The sequence below is a fragment of the Morus notabilis genome, unplaced genomic scaffold (genome assembly GCF_000414095.1).
Source record: "Morus notabilis unplaced genomic scaffold, ASM41409v2 Scaffold73, whole genome shotgun sequence".
Classification (NCBI taxonomy): Eukaryota; Viridiplantae; Streptophyta; class Magnoliopsida; order Rosales; family Moraceae; genus Morus; species Morus notabilis.
Window position 1 is genome coordinate 457,084 of NW_010358777.1, and position 21,005 is coordinate 478,088.

Below are 21,005 nucleotides of genomic sequence, written 5' to 3' on the forward strand. Positions count from 1 at the left end.
AAAACCACCCCGGTATTCCCACCAAAACCACTTATAGTTTCTGTCTTTCCAAGTTTGTATTTTGCAATCCCCACCCAAAACCGCTTTTGCCATTAAAATCCCTCATTAGTCCATTTCCCTATTATAACCCTTCCCTTCCTGATCTGATCTTTCTCCTTTATATATTGCATTGGGCTACAGCACATGTTTTCTCTTCACATTTGGTAACTAGGGAAACAGCCATTCCATATTAGTTCTCTCTCTCTCTCTCTCTCTTTCTTTAATATTTGGGTTTTCAAGTTTCCAGGTTTTTCTTTTTTTTCCTTTTCTTTTTTGGGGTGTTGGGTTTGGAAAACTTGCCTTGTTTGGACTTTCTAGTTAAGAGCAAATTAAGGGAAAAAAATCAAAATCAAAAACAAAAACACAAAAAAAAAAAAAAATAACTGAAAAAAATTAAAAGAAAATCATGGGAAGGGGTAGGGTTCAGCTGAAGCGCATAGAGAACAAGATCAATCGGCAGGTAACTTTTTCCAAAAGGAGAAATGGGTTGCTCAAGAAAGCCCATGAGATCTCTGTCTTGTGTGACGCTGAAGTTGCTGTTATTGTCTTCTCCCACAAAGGAAAGCTCTTTGAGTACTCCACCGATTCTTGGTAACTTTAACCCCCTATATATATATATAATCCATATTTACATATGAATATATATACACATATTTCTTTTGTTTTTTATGTATATACATATTTCAGTGCTCTTCTTTTTTTTTTTTCTTTTTTGTTCTTGCTAAATATACTTTTCTTTCTCCTTCTTCTTCTTCTGCCATTTTTCATGGTTTCATTTTTCTTCACCTTTTCCTTCTCTGATATTTGTTTTTTTTTCCTTCTCTGGTTCTTCTACTGTTTTTGTTTAAGAAGAGCAAATAGATAAGACAAAACAAAAGAAGGGTTGTTTGACTGATGTTGTATGATGAGCAAATCCTAGTAGACCTAAATCTCTGTAACAGTTGGTAATTGTAGGAGAGAGATCATATGTCGATGTTTCATGAGTAGGGTTATGAGATTTAGAGTGGTACTTTTCGTCAAATGACAACATGTATAAAAGTGTATGTTCCTCAGCTGTACTTTTTAATGGCTTTTTTTTTTTTTTCGTTCTTCAAAAATATGCGATCTACTGTTTTTAATGGGTTTTTAGTGGCCTTTTCTCTGTTTTGTTTTCTTTTGTTTGTTCATTTTTGCTTTTTGATGAATAGTTTGTTTTTCATTCAATTTTTGTATAGCTTGTGGTGGCTTTCTGGTGACTAATCGTCTTATTAATTTTGTAATCTTTTATATAAAGTTGTGGGATTTGATTTTGATATATGTTTTTGGTATGTGAGATTGGTAGATCCTTCGGAAGACGGTTCATTAATGCGTTTATATCCAGCTGCTTCCTCAAGCAACAGGATTAGAGCATAGCTATATATTCTTTTACAAAAAAAAAAAATGAGAAAAAGAGAAAAAAGAAAAGGGATTATATATATATAATCCATATTTACTTATGAATATATGTACACATATTTCTTTTGTTTGTTATGTATATACATATTTCAGTACTCTTCTTTTTTTTTTTTTTTGTTAAATATACTTTTCCTTCTCCTTCTTCTTCTTCTGCCATTTTTCATGTTTTCATTTTTCTTCACCTTTTTCTTCTCTGATATTTGTTTTTTTTTTTTTTTTTTTTTTTTTTTTTTTTTTTTTTTTTACTGTTTTTGTTTAAGAAGAACAAATAGATAAGACAAAACAAAAGAAGGGTTGTTTGACTGATGTTGTATGAGAAAATCCTAGTAGACCTAAATCTCTGTAACAGTTGGTAATTGTAGGAGAGAGATCATATGTCGATGTTTCATGAGTAGGGTTATGAGCTTTAGAGTGGTACTTTTCGTCAAATGACAACATGTATAAAAGTGTATGTTCCTCAGCTGTACTTTTTAATGGCTTTTTTTTTCGTTCTTCAAAAATATGCGATCTACTGTTTTTTAATGGGTTTTTAGTGGCCTTTTCTCCTTTTTTTTTTCCTTTTGTTTGTTCATTTTTTCTTTTTGATGAATAGTTTGTTTTTCATTCAATTTTTGTATAGCTTGTGGTGGCTTTCTGGTGACTAATCGTCTTATAAATGTTGTAATCTTTTATATAAAAACCGTGCTTATTAGCAAAATTTTGAAGTATAATATGGAAACATTAGATAATAAGGTATTTTAATATCACACTTTTTACATATTTAAAAGCTGCAAAAAAAAAATTAAGATTCAAATATGTTATCTTCTATATTATATATATATTTATATATATATATATTGCTAAATAGTCCCTTGTGTATGCGATATAGATACACGCATATTTATATAAGTATTTGAAAATGAAGAACTTAGTTTTTTGTGAATAAAAACTTGGTTTTAAGTTCACTGTTTTATGAATTGAAAAAAAAAAATCTATCTCTAGTATCATATATTGATATTGATATATATGGCACTTCACTCAAAATTGAATTGGGTGTTTTAAAGTCAAATAAAATGAATTTACCTTAAAAATAAATTCTTTGGTATAGTATTGAAGTTTGCTGCTTTAATTATCTAAATAAAATTATCCTAACGATCACAAATATCATAAGGCTCCCCCTCCTTTGACTTAAGGGTAAATACTAAAATACCATGATCAGTAAATCAATATTATAAGTTGGAGATTCAAATTCTTGGCAATAATAAACTTTTGAAAAAAAAAAAAAACACATACATAAATATAATCAGTTTAATATTTTTGTTTTAGAAAATTTTCCAAACAAAGAAAAAACGGAATATATTTTTAAACAGGAAAAAAATTATATGTGCATTGCTTGGATGATTAGCATTTGGAGCTCTTTTAATGATGATTAATTATGTATTTTATACATATATTTAGCCAAAAAATTGGCTGAGTTGGATAACATTGGAATTTATGGAAGCATAATAATTATTTAGCTAGACTTTAAGGCTTTTTTTTTAAAAAAAAAATTTGAAATGTGCTAAAACTTTTTGTTGAGTTTTATATTGAAGAGTTTACCAAACTGCTATGAACATATTATTTCTGTGGTCAGCTTGTTGTATACGTTAATGATATATGTTCTTATATATTCAATGTTATGTTTAGATGAGTAAAGTCAACTAGTTTATGAGTAAGCGTTTTCACTTTTAGGTGGATATACAATGTCTTGTCTTCCAATAATCATGCACAACATATCAAAAATTTGCACTTTGCCTGATTGACTTCGAATCTCTTACCCTTGGCAAAAATGTTTTGTGATCATTTAAATTAAATGTTCCACATTGCCAATGTTAGCAAAAAGTTACTCACAAGTGATCTATAGTACCTACAAGTGCTTGAGTCTTGAGGACGAGATTATAATACATATTCTTCAATTAGCTAGTTTTGAGGATCATAGTAAAACTTGGCTAATCCTTTTGAAGAATTGCTCGCAGAAGCAAAAGTGGTGACAGATGATGAAAGCAAATGTTAAGATATGCTTGTAAACAAGGGTAGAGTTCATAAATCTACCATACTCATTCTTTTCGCAGGTTCAAATAGAAAATTTGAATAAAAAAATTAAATTTTTATGAGAAAAGAACACCGTAGCAAAAATATTTGAATTGTGATTCAAAGTTAACAAGAGAACAGACACGGCATCTAATTAAAGGTATCAAGAAGTTTGTTGTTGTAGGTGATACTTTGCTGACTGATCCGCTTATGGTGTACCATAATGTGAAATAAATGGATCGTACAGTCCTTGTTATGGTACTATAAAGAGAGCATGTGAAGCTACATAGGATATTGAGTTGTCATAGATATGAGGATAGTTCTTTGTTAGCTAGTGTAGACTCGTTTATTTTATCTGCTTTCGTGTAGGACTGGAGCCACTCTTTTGAAGAATTACTAATATATATTAGAACATTAGTTCTCTAGAGTACTTGAGAACATTTAGCTAGGTTATGTATGCGGCTGATTAATTAGTTGTAACCTTCGAATTAATTAAACAGAAAATTGTGATTAGTCCTTAATTTGGTGCTTTTGTGATCTTAAGCTCAGTTTATAAATTCAATTGCTGAAGTTTGATTTCAAGGACAAAATTACCAAATTGCGATGCTGTTGATCAACTTATCTTCTATAAATTCTGGAACGCCTCATAGATTGTACTCCGAGATCCTATATTCTTGTTGCAAGGCTTTCTTTTCTGTGGTCTTTTCTTTTTTAACTTTATTTTGCATATATGTATATACATATACATACATGTGTATATATATATATATATATATTTACATATCTGTGTGTGTATATGTATGAATGTGTATATTAAGAAAACGACATGACTCTTGGACTATGCTAATTTCTTTTTGTAGTATGCTATGAGAATGAGACTATTAAATATGCTCCTTTTGAGCTTAAAAGCTAATTAATGTTTCCTCTCTCTAAAGATTTGTAAGCAATCTTGTCGTTTTTATTAACTTTTTGGATCTTACGATTAATACATGAAAGCATGGAGAAGATACTGGAGCGCTACGAGCGATACTCTTATGCAGAGAGACAATTAGTCACAATGGATTCTGAATCCCATTTTCAGGTTTCTCTACATTAACTTAATTGTCATTGTGTCATAATTATTATAAGTGTACTTTCATTAACAATATTTTAGACTATAGTTTCTCGATCATTTGCCTCAGAGATCACGCAAATCGTGTTATTAATTTTGTCTCATAAAATCATAACTACAGTCATTAAAATGGTTGCCATATGTTCTCTTTCTCTCTTGTTAATTATTGTACACTCTTCTTCGATGAAGATCATAATATCGTATATCTCGTTTAAAAGAAAACCGGCACTTTATCATTTCTTCTTATTCTAATCTTCACCATTCCTTAATATTTCTCATCCTTTTTCTGGTAGGCTTTGTTTGTAAGAGAAAAGGGAACAAACTTGTATAACCTAAGTGAGGAAAATAGAAGGAAAGAGATTAGTACTTTTTATTATCATGTTTGGTGAATTTCCTACTCTAATGTGTACATATCACGAGAGATTAAAATTAGGCTTATCTGGAGGATTTGAAACCATCATCTAACCAATTCTCTCGTTTTCTCTTGTACCAAACAGCCGTGAGTTTCAAAATTCTTCCTCTAATCCCCTCACTCCTCTTTTCCCTCAACTTTTTACTTCCACCAAACAAGCTCTTATATATTGAAGAATACTTTTGACTTTGTCTTATACATCTACTTCAGATATTTTCATTGTGATCAAATCGTTTTGGCGCCACATTTATATCTCCATTGGGAATGTAATGAGAGTCATAGTATCAAATATTCATTATTGATCTTCAAGCCATATTCTGATTAAGAAACGAACTACGTGAATTTAAATAAAAACTTTAACAATATGAAAATAGTGTATTTGTCTTTACTATTATTAGTTATTGATAACATATATACTCTTTTTAAACACACATATATATGTATGTATGTATGGATGCATTATTGTTTCCGCTTTGTGGCCTAAGTCACCTTGAAAATAGCTAATTAGCTACAGCTCTCCTCACTTCTAGCTTTTCCAGAAATATTTCTTCTCTCTTATTAGTATTTTTTTTTTTTTGCTTTTTCCTGAATGGCCACATCAGTACCATGTTGAGAATTCTGCGCATTAATTTGAAATGTCATAGATTATGCAGGGGAACTGGACCGTGGAGTATTCTAGACTCACGGCTAAAATTGAGCTTTTGCAGAGAAACCGTAGGTATTAGCTTTGTTCACAACTTTTCTTTGTTTCCAAATATTACTCCCCACATACCTTCGAAAGAAAAAAAAAAAAAGCTCTCCACATTCTTTGTATATTGTAATTTAACAAATTTGGATGTGAAATTATGTAACTACTTTCCAATACAATTACAAGTAAATAATATTTTTTAATTACTTTTTAACATTCATTTATTCTTGATCACGCGTGTTTGTGTATTTTACCAACGTGTATATTTTTTGTTACTAATTGGACTCCTACAGTCACTTTTTGGGAGAAAATCTGGAGTCTCTGAGCCAAAAAGACATCCAAAATTTGGAGCAACAGCTTGATACCGCTCTTAAAAATATACGTGCCAGAAAGGTACATTCTTATCTAAACATGATCCAATATAAAGCACACCGTACACGATCAGTATTTTTTTACGTACTTTAGATTAGATACATTACTTACACTGAAACCATTTTCACGTTGCAGAACCAACTCATGAACGAGACTATCTCTGAGCTTCAAAAGAAGGTAATTATTTAGCGTCAGTTTAATTGTTGATGATCATAAGGTTTTTATTTGGCTTCCTTTTCTGCACATCTCAAAATTGTGATCCACCGTTGAGTAAGTGTTTTTACTGTTAGATTAATATTTTTAACAGTTAGATTTACATTAGGAGCAGTTCTGTGTGACGCGTTATTAAATTTTAATATGAATCTGTACAGATCTGACCGTTAAAAATTTAATCTAACAGTTAAAAACACTTGTTCCATCGGTAGATCACAAATAGAGGATACACTGTAAAGTTTCTCTTTTTTATTTTAATTAAATAAACAATGCAACTTGAGGAGATAACTAGCATCTCATTAGTAATCATATCCAGCTCTAAGATTTTGTTTGGAAAGAGAGACAATATATAAGAAAAGAAAGGATAGATGTCATCTAATTAATTTAGATGAAGAAAAATGAAGGGTATGCACAAACTTTTATGTTATTATATTTGATGTGAATTCCTAACTCTAATCACTCCGTATTTGATATGGAATCACTCTTCTACCCTTCTAATCAAGTTTACTAAAGTTTAAAAGAAAATGTAAATCCCTAAGCAAATGCAAAAAAGAAATAAAAAAAACAACATAAAAAGTGACTAAGGAAAGACTTTGTGAAGAAGATTGAACTACTCATTTAGGGGCCCATTCATTTTACGGGTTCAAATTGAGAATTTGAGTTAAAAAATGAATTTATATAAGAAAAATATTATAACACAAAAGGTTAAATTTAAATTTTTTTATAAGAGAAAATAATACAATAAAAAGTTTGAGTTTTGATCTGAAGCAAAATCTGTTTTTATTCCGCATACTTTTTCTCGTTGATTTTGTTTTTCTAGTGCAAGATATATTTTTTTCATTTGATTCTTCTGTTGATATCTAATTGATTTGATTGCAATAACTGAAAATAAGAGATATATGGAGATTTGAAGTAAACGGATTAATATATTAAGAGATGCCTCACTAGTACTGATTATGGTATGATCATTATTTGTTTCTCAAGAATATTTATTTTCGAGGAAAAAAAAAGGGGAAAAGAGCTGTTCCCGGAACTGAAAAAGGAAAAAAAAATCATATCCATGTGAAATAAAGGAGTTTGTTGTAGACTGGTAGTACCTGACATAAGTAAGACCAAGAAGGAATATTTCTGAGCATATGATGATGAACTTCTGAAACATTCGCCTTTCATATTGTTAGGAATAAATTGTTTGGGGAGAAAAAAACAAATTTGCACTCAAAATTTTGCTCAGGCACTGCCACCGCCGAAGCGAGTTATAATTCTCAGTTTTCTGTTTGTAATATGACAGGAGAAGGCAATGCGGGAGCAGAACAATGTGCTTGAAAAGAAGGTGACCTCATTGTCATACGTACTCATATATATATATATATATATCGAACATAAATATGATATTTATTATTTATTTATCAGCACAAAAATCTACTTCTGTCTATGTTAAAGTAAAAAATTTAGAGCTGTCTTGTGGGAAAACAATGTCGTCAGATCATGACAACCAAGATTAATTCTATTAGTGCTGATTGTTTAGGACACTTTAAATAGACAACCACATACAAGTTAGTAGAGACTTTGTGTCAGTTTAGTTCATAAATTTGTAGAGAAATTTTTTTTTTTATCAGAAAAAAAATTGTACCAAAAGCCCCATTTGACGGTCATCAAATAGTATTTTGTGAATGTGTTGCATATGAGATTATGTTAATTATTTTATTTAATAAAACTGAAATTTTTTTTAGGTAGATGACTTAAAATGCAAACTTAGCTGATAATATTTCTTGCGTGTATGATTTAAAAAAAAAAAAAAAAAAAAAGATCAAGGAAAAGGAGAAAAGTGTGGCAGTAGAGGCGCAGCAGATGCAGTGGGAGCAGCAACACCATGGCGCTAGTACATCATCCTACCTGCTACCACAGCCACTTCCCTGCTTAAACATTGGGTAAGTAATATTGTATTAATCCTCAGATTTATGATCCTTTTTTTCATGGTTTAAATATTATTCCCAAATGGCCAATTGAAAGTTGAATATTTCAAGTGAAAAAAATATAAAATCGACTCCATAAAATGTCAAGATTGTCCTTTTGACATCTAGTTTTGTTTCGGAACTTTTGGTTTTTGTACATATAGGTAGATATTAGCAAGAGAAAACAAAGAGATTCTAAAGATACTGCTTTATTTAAAAGAAATAAAGAAAAATGCAAAAGAGGTCTACAAAGAAGACAAAAACAAAAACTAAAAAAACTTACAAACTGAACATAATGGAAAAAGAAATATGGACTAGTTGAAACTTTATTTTAATATATTTTTCAGCAGTGAATTTGATGGAGGAATTTCCTGCTAGTGGGTGCCAACCTTATTGGGATATTTTAACTAGCTGTCTTTAATATCAATTATTCCCTTTCTATGATTTATTAAAACAAATAAAAAAAGGAAATATTAAAATTGTTTGAAATTTTTGGGGTAAAATAGTAATTCTTCTGCATAAATTAGATGGAAACTTTTGGGGAAAACAATTCTATTCAAGAAAACAAATGACATGTCAGACAAAAATAGATAGAATTAATTTATGGCTGTGGCTCAAAGAAAACCAGTAATGGAGTAGCCATTGATTCTTGATATACTAATGAAAATATTTATGACGTTTACAGTACTAATTGGCTTTTGGTCTCTATTAAGTTTTATCATTGAAAGTACGTGCACTACATGCTTGTGTTAAATCTGACGACATTTAAAAAGGCTGTTGATTGGTATATTTGGCTAGAATGTATTTCTCATACATGTCATGGCATGTGTGCAGTAGTATTTTTTTTTATTTTTTATTTTTTTGTTTGTGTTATAATTATCTCCATAATGCTTCTCCACAATGGTCCTTAAAACAATCAAATAGCATATATTTGAGGATTTGTTTGAATTGGTTAGCACTTGAGTACATATATAGCAATAATATGTGTAACAAATCTTTGGTATCTTATTAAATTGCAAAATTAAAATTTTCAATGTGCAGAGGAACTTATAACGGAGAGGAAGCCCCAGAAATGCGGAGGAACGATCTGGAACTCACTCTTGAACCGTTGTATTCATGCCACCTTGGATGCTTTGCTGCATGAAATATGAAAGGAGGACTATACATATCTATCTCTTTCTAGGTGGGTGTAAAGTTTTGGGTTTCATTTTGTGGAGCATTTGAACTTGTGATCTGTGCAAGACCCTCTATAATTATTATAGCATGTGATAAAACTATATATATATATATATATATATATATATCTATGAAGTGTCATGGCATGAGAGATATATTTCTCATGTTCCCATTATTACCCTGAATGTTGGAATGTTGATAGTCAGATTAAACTAATTAATCAGCGATCATGAACTTATTATGTATGAATTATATATGTGGTGTGATTTTTGAAATAGATGTTGTATAAATATAAATTATGGCGATGTTTGGAATTGATCCTGTTTTTATTTTTTATATTTTTTTGAGAACGAAAAAATGAACAATAAAGACAAAAAACAGAAATGAAAATGATTTTTTGGTTTAGTGTAAAATGAGAAAGAAATGAAAAATGATTTTTAATCGTTATTCATTTTTGTTTTCATTTTCTCCTCTCTAGAGCAGAGAAAGAGAGAGAAAAAGAGACATTAATGAGTTTTTTATACTGAAAATAATCTCTTGATAAAACTACCAAACGCATTTTTAAAAATGATTTATGTCTGAGATTGAAAATATTTTTATTTTTATTTTTGTACAAAAAATAAAATCATTTTGAAACGAGTTCTAAATGCATCTTATATTTTTTTTCTCTCTCTCTCCCTATCATTCATGTGAATCCATATTATATATTTCCAAACTAAGTGATCTAATAGTATAGTCTTTCATGACATGACAATTATTGACAAATGCCATGCACATCGTCTTTCCGTTGACATATCCATTTCTAATGTTTGAACAAGTTCCAATATACCTTGAGATTATCTCAACATCTTTGTCGTTTATGGGTAGATCCTTAGGCTGAATATGTAGTCATTCTTTCACTATAGATGTCATCATATGGCCCTAACTTGGATGTAATTATAGTTCTCACCAATCTTTAGTACTGGTCTAGGAGAGGAAGAGAGATGAGAACAAGAAAATCTCAAAAATAATATTCGTGATCTGTTCATCATCTTTATTAAGGTTAAGTGCTATAAAATCATATAGGCCTGTACTGAGCTATAGCTCAAGTAATGGTGCATACACACACACACACATATATATATATATATAGATATACTGGTCATGTAAAGCACTTAAACAGTGTAGTGATGTGCTGTTTCTCACAGCTCTTGATTAGTTCTTGAAAATACGTAGTAAAAAGAGACATTTCAACGAAGCAGTCGTAGTATTATGCATATATAGGGCATAGCTTTTTTTTTTTTTTTTAATATATGTAAGATTTTTCTTTACTCATTTAGGTATCTAAACCTAGACAGCAATATTTCTTCATGGTTTGCGTACGACGTCAAAGCCTTATTAGTACTTTTCCTTTCCAAGAAATTGGCAATTGTTTTGTTTACTAGCTATATCTACTACTACTTGTAGTAGTCTTGTTTTTTAGTTCCTATACCATAACCCTGGCCTCTTCAAAGAGACAAGACACTCTGAGTTTGTGTATTGTGACCCTATATACTAGTTTCCACTTTTGCATGTTTGTCATTCTTTTGTCGTTTTTTGCGCGTGGTTGCAACCAGTTGGATATGGTAGTATTGTCGAGTTATGTCAATATATATATATATATATATATGTCAAGTAGTACTTGTGTCATCACTTTCACTTTCGGCAACAAATTAATTTCTACCAAGAAAAGAAAGGAAAACAAACGATCCGTTGTGACGAGGCATAATTGCAGATGTAGAACATTCGGAGGCCTATTTCAAATTAATCCACATTATTGGTGATATCATTCCACAATCCGAGTCTTACTTAATTAGTTTCTCTATTGGAAAAATGGCTACTTAACTTAAGTTTTTTTTTTTCCTTCTTTTTTGAATTTGGGGTTGGGGAATTTCGGCACTCCACCTTAAGTGTGTGTGCACGTGCGCGCATGTGCTTGTGCGTGTGCGTATTACAGCTCTTTTTTGTTAGAGTAAAAGTAGTTATGGATACTCCAAAACACAAAGGAGACAAGTAAGTTATAAGTATTAAATTGATATGAAGTCTCTTATAATACTCTTAGAGATATTTTGAGTATTTATAAATATGGTTGCGAGCATTTTTTAAGGCCACGCACCTATTTTGTTTGTGATTTGAAAACGAATTTTTAAATATCAAAAACTTTTACAAAGAAAATAGGATTAGTTTTATTTAACTTTCAAAAATATGTTGTTGAATCACATTATCTCAAAAAAATTCACAACAAAATTTATCATTGGCTAAACTACTGTTAGTTGGTCTTTTATATAAAATCGGTTTATTGTTGTCAATTAAAAGAATTTTAACAACATATGGAATATATATATATATATATATATGAGTAAGGTCTTGAAAGAGTTTCTACCAAACCTATATTTTCACTCGTAAATCCAGTGGTTCCAAATTTCAGATCTCTAGTACAAATTAAAGAGGGCCTTATCTAGCTTTCATAAGGATATCTATAAGAGATGTTAAAGGTTAATCCACAGAGAATTGAGTCATTTTACTATAAGTTCTCTCAAAAGAATGAACAAATCTTCCGCTAGACTTTTCTTTATTATCATATGACTCGTATGCAAATCCATGAAGTTCTATTTTATATGAAGTTCTATTTCTTATCAATTAAAAGGGACACTAATCATAAAAGAGGGGAAAAAAAATCACGTTTCCCTAAAATTTGCAAATGGTGATTATGCCAATATCGTGAAATTTAAACGTCAGTGAATGAGTAATAAACAAAATGAAGAGGAAAAGAACTTATAATTTTGAAGGGAAAATGAACACGTATACAAGAATATGCAAAAAAAAATGTAATTGTAATGTCCTTCAAATTAGTTCTTTCTTAACCGTCATCGCATTTGCGCATCAAGTGATTCCTCAAACTCCATAACCTAGAAAATCAGTCGCATAAAACAATTAAATTGCAATGTAAAGGCTACTCAATTAATATTCAAATAACAATAATTGAAAAAATATCCCACTATTATCTTGTGTTTCTTCTTTAGTAAACGCTTAAACTTTTAAATTGAGAAGATAATAATAATTGGTTTTAATCTGATTGGTGACCCGTCTTGGAAGCTAACGTGTTGGATTGAACTGTAAGTTTTATTTAAGTTGATCAAGTCTCATAAGAATCTTTGGATTTTTTTTTCCACTAATAAGATTATAATAAACAAAGAAAGAAGGAAAAGTAATTAAATTAAGCAATACCCGGTCACAAATTGGGCAAAAATTGCTTCTCTCCATCCATTCATATATACAAGCAAGATGGTAATTGTGGGAACACTTCATTGGTATCTTTGGATTTTCGGTTGTGTATTCTGTGAATACAAAAATAAAAATAATGTGAATAGATTAAACTCATTTTTATATGATGAATCTGAATGATCAATCAAAATTTATTTGAAATAAAAAATAGATGTATATATAATTTACCTTCAAGACAAACGGGGCATTCTTCTACTTCTAATATATTCTTAGCAACTTTAGTTTTTGCTTCTTCAGTCAGCAAACATGCTAGTACTCTAGATGGCACATGTTGTGTCTCATTGTTTCTAAACAAGGTTGCAAACTGCAGATAACAAACGCAAGTTAATATTAATAAGCCCTAAGATATTTGGAAGCTAATTACCATAAATCAGAGTTACAAAATCCATTTTAATTTTACCACAGGTGGTGGTGGACATAACGGCCAAGTAGCATAAATCAAGGTTGCTTTACAGCTATTGGTATTAAGTAGCATGTATGCAAAGTAAATTAAAGAAAAAATATGGATGCAAAAGTGCAATATTAGAGCTTCTCCAATGCAATGCTATAGTTGATGTGTTAAATTATTAATGGTAAATTTGGTATTTGCGTGTAAAAATGCTCTTTAATGCAGTGCTATTTGTTGTGTTAAATTTGTCATATGCTAAACTTAGTGGCAAATTTACCATCAAGTTTAGCATTTAGTAAATTTGGCATTTGATTGAGTTTAATTGGTTGATACATTTACTTTTCTTTTCACCATTACATCATTGTCACTTTCAAATTATTTTAATATTAAAAGTTTAATTTTACAATTTTAAAGGCTTAATAATTACAACAAAAGCTAGACATAGCATTTGAAAGAGCACGATGCATTGGAGAATAAAATAAAATAGCACATCAAGTATGCTATTTTTATACATTTTAGTGGCAAATATACTATTGGCATTGACATATACATTGGAAATGGTCTTATTACGTACCTTGGAGACCAAGTCTGTGAAGCCATTAGAAGAGCTGTGGTGTTGGTTGTTTGAATTGTTTATGTCATCTTCAAGTTCCTCCTGAACTTTGAAGCAACAACAAAAAGCATCCATAAAACAACTTGAATTTCTCCTCTGGAACAACAAGAATTATGCAATATTTTTAGCAAGGGGGTGTGAGATTTAACTCGCTAATTTATTTACTATAGTGAACTCTAGTTAAATCTGCCAGAGATTAACAACAGTGAGAAACAAAACATTTTTCCTTTCTCATCCAAAAAAATGAATAAAAAAATAAAAGATAAATAATAATCTAGAAAAAAAAAAATAAAAGAAGCATGTGGCACAACACATAAAACTATTTTAGAAAGGCATCCAATTTAAACTACAAATACTAGTATGTGCTGCCAATTGAATAAAATTTGTGTAGAGCTCATTGACATGGACGATGATGATTCGGATTGAATTAAGACAGAAAAAAAAAGAAAAAGAAAAACCCTATTTAATTTGTGGTTGCTAAAAACTTTCGTAATTCAGCATTATGGTACATAATAGATAATAGATTTTAGGTTACTGACTGCAACTCCAATAACAATATAAGAGGTACAAGTAAAATAATGGATTTTTTTTTTGGTAAATATAAAATAATCGAGATTAAAGACCCGTACATGAATTAGAATGAAAAGAGTGAGATCATATATATATATATATACACACACACACACAATATATATAGATATATATACACACACAGACACACAATAGTAGAGCAAAATAAATATGAAGAAGGTAAGGACTGATACCGTAAGTGATCAGAGAGCCAATCGGCAATTCAAAAAACAGGAAAGCAAAAACCTGGAGAAGAGAGAAAAAGGGTTGATATAGGAGAAAATTTTAGAATGCAACAAATAAAGAGCAAGTCAAAATAATTCTATTCGCAGTAGAATTAGAATATTTTGGAGCATAAAAAGGAAATGCTTAATATCACTTCAAAAAGCGATTTGGTGTATACGTTTGCTCTTTCTTTAATGTGGGTCACCGTTGATCAACATTTTTTTCGGGGGTTCACTTGAATAGTAGATTTGAGTAATTTCGGAAAAAAAAAATTCAAAATCAAAATCAAGTAGGCCAAACTACAACTTTTTTTAATCTTCTATTTTTTTCACTTCAACTTTCCTTTTATATATATATATATATATATGGCATTTTCTTGTTATATATGTACAGATATTATTCTATTTTATACAAAAGCACACGTGCAGATTATGTTTCTTGATTTGTTACAACTTTCCCAAATCCTAAACCTAACTTTTAGCGTTATATTAGCATTAACTTTTATGAAACAATTGTTATATTAAAAAGAAAAATTAAATGTACACGAAATTCTAAGAAAAAGCTTGCCATGTCTGACTTTGAATGTAGCCCATAATTTAGCTAGTTGCCCTTTTTTACTATAGAAGTAATTACACTACATGGCTGAAATTTAGCAAATTTTTTAGAATATTATAAATATAGCAAAAATAACATAATAATTATCATAATAATATCATATGTTGTGACAGTCATTATTTTGATGGCATTAAAATGATATAAAATTTTGCTATTCTTATAATATTTCAAAATTTTTGCTAATTTAAACTTTGCAATTAAAATTTTGCTGTATGTCCCTTTTTTATATTAAAAACGAGTCTTTACAAACCCATCTTCTCCCTTGGACTTGTTTGTAGCCTGACGAGATGGATCGAGGTGAGTTGTTTGGACTTGTTTGATTTCAAATCCCTCATGGGCCGAGACTCCCGGTCCAGTTTTACTGCTAAAAACAGAAGGGGAAATTTTATTAATACGCCAAGTTTTTATTAAGGCACCCAAAAAAATTATCTAGCTACGTCATTTCACTAAAAAATAAGCCATTATCATTTAATTAATAAAGATAAAATAAATTATTATAATAGTATTTAATTATTTAAAATGACAAAAATAATAGATATACATAAAATTATGATAAATCATATATTTTCTCTAAAAATATAGAGAAAATATCTAGTTTGTCATGTACATACCTATTATTTATGTCGTTAAAAATGATTGCGTGTCATTATGACTTTTTATTAATTAAAATTCTAATTATTTATTTTTAAATAGAGTGACATAAATAATATTTTCTACGTGTAATCGAGTTGTAACGATATAGAATTAGTTAAACAACTTTATGTTAGAGAAAATTGTAGAATTTATTCTTAATAATGCATGAGTTTAGATTTTTACTATTTATTATTGATTAATACTTTTTTATTAGTATAGTTATTTGACTAAAAATGTTATTAATCGAGAATAAGGGATAAAAAACCTGACCCGTACACTTCTAAAAGGTATTTGTCTCTTTTCTCTTTTATGTTATGGTTATGCTATGTTTATTTGAGTTATGGATGTTACAAACTTTGAGCTATGACAAATTATGAAGATTTCATGTTGTGTTTATTTTGTATGGATGTTTAATAATTTATAATTTTAAAGATCATAAATTCGTAATCCATGAATCCAATTCGTAGAATCTTGATAAGTTTTAAATTTGATTAGATCCAATACGAAAGATTTTGAATCGAAAACAGATTGAATTTTCTCAATCTAAAAGTTTTAGATTGGATTACAAATTAACTCTTAATCCGCAGTTTTCAATCCGTGAATATCCCTAATCTTAGGTAGTATTTATGGTTTTTTCCCTTATATCTAATGGGATCACACACTATCGAGTATGTTGAAATCGCTGAATCCCTGATCATCTAAAAATTTACGTTGTAAGGTACCTTACGCACGTATATTGAGAGAGAGAGGGAAAAAAAAAACCCCGTACGTGAAAGATGTATCGGCCAACCTGGAAAATACCATTCCAGCAAATAAATAAATGAATAAATAAAATGTAAAAAACAAAAAAAAGGACATGCTGGGCATGTTTCAGGTTTTCTTTTTCCCCCTTTTTTTTTTTTTTTTTTTTTTTTTTTTGGGAAGGGAAGGGGGTGTATATTGAGCCAACTTCCTTTGGAGTAGATGGGAACGGAAGTGGTCGTGTATATTGAGCCAACTTCCTTTGGAGTAGAAGTTGATGCGTGTTTTTATTATTTATTATTTATTTATTTGTTTTTTTGCTCGATAGAAGTTGATAAATGACATGTTATATATATGGTTTATATAAACATTTTTACCGTCATTATTTATGAGGCGCAGCAACAATTAACCCACGAGTAAACATTCCATGGACAAGAAAAAGTTAAATTTACAAATCATGATAAATAATGAATAATCATAAGGGGAGTAACCCAAAAGGGTAGGATATGAGGAAAAAAATGCCCAAATAAGAAGGAAAAATAAAAGTTTCTCTAACCTAGTTCAGTTAATTAATTGCCAAATTACAGCATGATAACAGCTTATGGCTATTATTTTGATTTGATAAAACTGACATGCAGAAACAACCTTGCTTTCTTTCTTCAAATCAATTACGATTTTTTTTTTTGGTTTAGCCAAAAAAAAAATAATAATCCATAAAAAAGAAAAGAAAAGAAAATTTAATTAATTGGGTTTTTTGCTTTTTAGGTTGGGGGTCAAACTGGAAGTTGACAAGTCCCTTTCTTGTTGCAAAGTGGTCCAGCAGCATATATGTAACCCCTCATTTATGTGAACTTTGAATTTGCATAAATTTAATTAATCGTTGTCACATAAAATTACCCTTGGTTTAATTTACTTTTATCTGACTTTACCCAACTGTTTAATCATGGTTTTTTTTCTTGGTATAAATGCTTGATTAACATTGAAGTTTCTTTTCTATCCAATTTGTAATTTATCATTCAGCAACATCGATGTTTTTTTCTTAAAAGGTCTTTAACCTTGGATTCCAATATTCTGGACTAGAATTAAAGTCACAAGCTGGGCTGCTGAGGGATGATGGAACAAGAAACCAAGGACTTTTTCCAAGTTTGTGATGATCAAAATATGGCTTAACATTGAAATTGAGATTTCCACCGTAGGTATGTATATATAAAAAAATAAAAAAAAAAGTTCTACTGACAGTGTTTTATTATTTGAACTGTCATATCTGTGTCATATTCTATTAATTTTACGTATTTTTTGTTTTAATGTGATTTTAATAAAATTTAACGTTTAAAAACATATACGAATCTGCCTTACCGAGGAAATCTCCAGTCGAAATAAGTAAATAAATTGCATAAAATTTGGCTTACGGAAAGGTCATAAGAACCATGCAGTGTAAAAAGGTTTAGATATAATAACATCATGGAGAAACCATTTACTACATGAGAGGCATAGATAGTTGACCGATTGAAATTTTTAATCGAGTACTTAAGACTTCAACCAAATCAATGTTGGAAAATCAGCAAGAGTGGTTAGGATTTCTTTGGAAGTAATGACTGATTTGGTGTCCACTAACATTCATAATCAAGGTTCACGTAATACTAGCTACTAACGTTTTTAGTTCAAGTAATTGAGTTTTTGTTTACCAATCATTTAGAAGTCTTCTTCTTCTTTTTTTTTTTTTTCCTTGTCAGATATGATTGAGTTTTATGTGTCAAAATTTTTAATTACTATCAGAATGATGACTAGAGGTTGCGTTTGAGCCAAGCTAATAAAAACAAATGCACAAAACAAACACTAACAATTAATATATAAAGTTTCAATCTTAAACTAATAATTATCCCTAAGATGGTTGCCAGCACATTACTGAGGATAGAAAATCTCAAAAAATTCTCAATCCTCACCTAACGTTGCAGGCCCTTTTGCTCTAATTCAAGTGACAGGGCTGGACGTTCTTGTACCTATATTTTTTCAATCAAACCACTAAAAGGGCAAAAAAAAAAAAAAAAAAAAAGCTAAAATCGCATTCTTTATCAATTTACATTATTTATTTTTATTTTTTTTTAGTTATTAAATTTTAGTTGTTGAAGGCGTGAACTAAGAAGAAGAAGAAAAAAATTGTTTAGTACATGATATATACATGGTCACATAATTGTCTTCTGTTATGCACCGAATTTGATTATTACATTCCTAAACAAAAATATGATTATGCAAATACAGTTATGTAATATTACAACTCACAAATGGCTCGTTTATTTAATAAATTTGAACCACAATTCAAACATTTGTACTACAATTAATGTTTTCTTTCATAAAAAATATTTATATTTATTTTTTTCAAACTTTTGAACCAAACAAACAAATAGTATTGTTGCGTGACAAAATGTAAGGCTGCAAAATGTGAGTTCTAAGTTCTTGCGTAGTCATCATAATTTTGCTACAAAATGTGATACCTTAAGTCTCGTTCATTTGACCGATTCGAGTTTTCAGTTTTAGGTTTTTACAGTAAAAAACTCTCAGAAAATGTCACATCTAACTTTTTCTGCTACAGTGAAAAAGTTCTAAAAAAATGGCACATCTCAGCTCGAATTAAAAACTCGAATCCGCAAAGTGAACGGGACCTTAATACTTTTCTAAATACAAACTTCTCTAAAATGAATAGCTGTGATAGTACGCTTAAAGTTGAAGGTGAGGAGTTCTTTAAAAGAAAGAGAAAGGAAAGAAAGATTAAAGGGAAAAAGCTATTGGATTACAACTAGTCATAGACCAAAGTCTGTAGCTCTAATACTGATAATCTAATTGGCAGAGAAAAACACAATGTTTAATATTTTCTTCTGAACTCGATTACACTAACATGACCAAAAACTATCCAAGCTTAATTAAGGACTAATGCTAAAAAGGGATGGCCCTACAACTTCATGACAAGCACGTTCAGTAATAGACCCCCACAAGGGGAAAGAAAACTAAAGAAAATGAAAACAAAGAACTGACATGATTACACAGAAAAAAAAAAAAAGAAAAAAGAAAAAGTAAGTAGAGAAAAAAAAAAAAGAATTCTATGGTGGAGTATGAACAAAATACCTTGATTATCGAACATAATATCGAACGTAATTTTGAACTGACATATTTCTGTCAAGTTCTGTTAAATTATAATACTTTTATTAATATGAAATTATTTTGACCTGATGAAATGGTTTAAAACTGTGTACTGTCGAGTATTTTTTTTTTTTTTTTCATAAGTACCCTACCACGGAATATAAAAAACCAAAGAAGAAATAACATTACTGGCCCCAGACCAACATCTAAAAATCCGTTCAGTCCCAATCCTTGCTTTCTTTCTTTTTTCTCTTCTGTTTACAACAAATAAATATATAACGACTAATGTCTCTCATTGTACCAACCAACCACAGGTGAGAAGAGAGAATGGGCAGAACAGGGCCAAAGTTGCCCAGCTTCTGTCTCAACAGAATCAGGCCTCTTGTGAGAGTCCGTTCTCCGCAAATTCAATCCAAGACGACGTTTGAGGCACCAAATTCTGCCAAAAACGACAAGAAAACTCATGATGATCGGGACTCTACTGGTGGCGCGGAAGAGAAAGCGGGTACTGGTAAAAACGACAATGGAGGAGCTAAACTTGGCTCTGCAATTGGAAGGAAGATCATGATTGTGGTGGATTCTAGCTTTGAAGCCAAAGGAGCTCTCCAATGGGCCTTGTCTCACACTGTTCAGAGCCAGGACAAGCTTCTTCTTCTTCATGTCATCAAATCTTCTAGACAAGGTTTTTATATAAATATATATTTATATATGTATTTTTTAGTTTTATTAATTTACCCTTTTTCGTTTCCCAAATTTAATTTGGTTTGAGATCAAGTACTTAGGAGAAACAGAATATGTCACATTAAATTAATATTTTTGCAGCAGGTAAAGGTGAAGAGTTAAGCAAAGAGAGAGCTCCGAGGGCTTATGAACTTGTTTACTCTCTTAGGAGTATGTGTCAGTCAAAGAGACCGGAGGTGGGGTTTTTGGGAAATATTGTCATTGTTACATATGAATTGAGTCATTAATATTAATACTATTTCACATATAATTTTAATTAAGTACCCATAAACGAATAATGGTTGTGATCTTTATTCACTAGTTTCAATTCTCTAATGGAACCATAGAATCAAGACAAATTAGTATCACCATTTTACTTGTAAAAAGCCTGGTCATGTTTCTATTGCATCTTTGAATAAATAAAGTTCATCTTGATTATTAAATATGTACAAAATATTTTTTAGGTACTTTTTTTCAACAACTCATGATCTCATCACCTTTTATCATCAATAAGGGCCATTACATATGAGAAGGCAAAAGAAAAAGACATGTTCTTGGGCTTAATTATGATGTCCCTTGACAGGTGGAAATTGAAGTTGCTGTGGTAGAAGGGAAA

At 30.1% G+C, this 21,005-nt stretch overlaps 3 protein-coding genes across 4 annotated transcripts in view; 2 read left to right on the forward strand and 1 right to left on the reverse strand.

The window, feature by feature from the left end:
• The first annotated feature begins 159 nt into the window (after positions 1-159).
• Positions 160-9,744, forward strand: LOC21409118 (truncated transcription factor CAULIFLOWER A). Of its 2 annotated transcripts, none has more exons than XM_024162536.1 (8): positions 160-630; positions 4,519-4,603; positions 5,699-5,763; positions 6,027-6,126; positions 6,241-6,282; positions 7,607-7,648; positions 8,125-8,246; positions 9,312-9,744. In XM_024162536.1, exons 1-8 carry the CDS (start codon positions 446-448, stop codon positions 9,412-9,414), a joined length of 744 nt encoding a protein of 247 aa, XP_024018304.1. In that variant the 5' UTR covers positions 160-445; the 3' UTR covers positions 9,415-9,744. The 2 variants fall into 2 exon arrangements, with proteins under 2 accessions (XP_024018304.1, XP_024018303.1); XM_024162535.1 differs by having other exon boundaries at positions 164-630; positions 5,690-5,763.
• A 2,587-nt stretch (positions 9,745-12,331) lies between these two features.
• Positions 12,332-13,825, reverse strand: LOC21409119 (E3 ubiquitin-protein ligase At3g02290). The gene is made up of 4 exons (XM_010093312.1): positions 13,712-13,825; positions 12,918-13,053; positions 12,693-12,802; positions 12,332-12,373 (listed from the first exon to the last, which is right to left on the reverse strand). The coding sequence occupies exons 1-4, from the start codon at positions 13,823-13,825 to the stop codon at positions 12,332-12,334; spliced, it is 402 nt and encodes a 133-aa protein (XP_010091614.1).
• A 6,078-nt stretch (positions 13,826-19,903) lies between these two features.
• Positions 19,904-21,005, forward strand: part of LOC21409120 — a 1,383-nt gene continuing 281 nt past the window's right edge. The window contains 4 exon segments of the mRNA XM_010093313.2: positions 19,904-20,351; positions 20,495-20,586; positions 20,973-21,002; position 21,005. The exon segment at position 21,005 is cut by the window's right edge and continues 281 nt beyond it. Coding sequence (XP_010091615.2) covers positions 19,997-20,351; positions 20,495-20,586; positions 20,973-21,002; position 21,005 — 478 coding nt within the window. The 5' untranslated portion in view covers positions 19,904-19,996.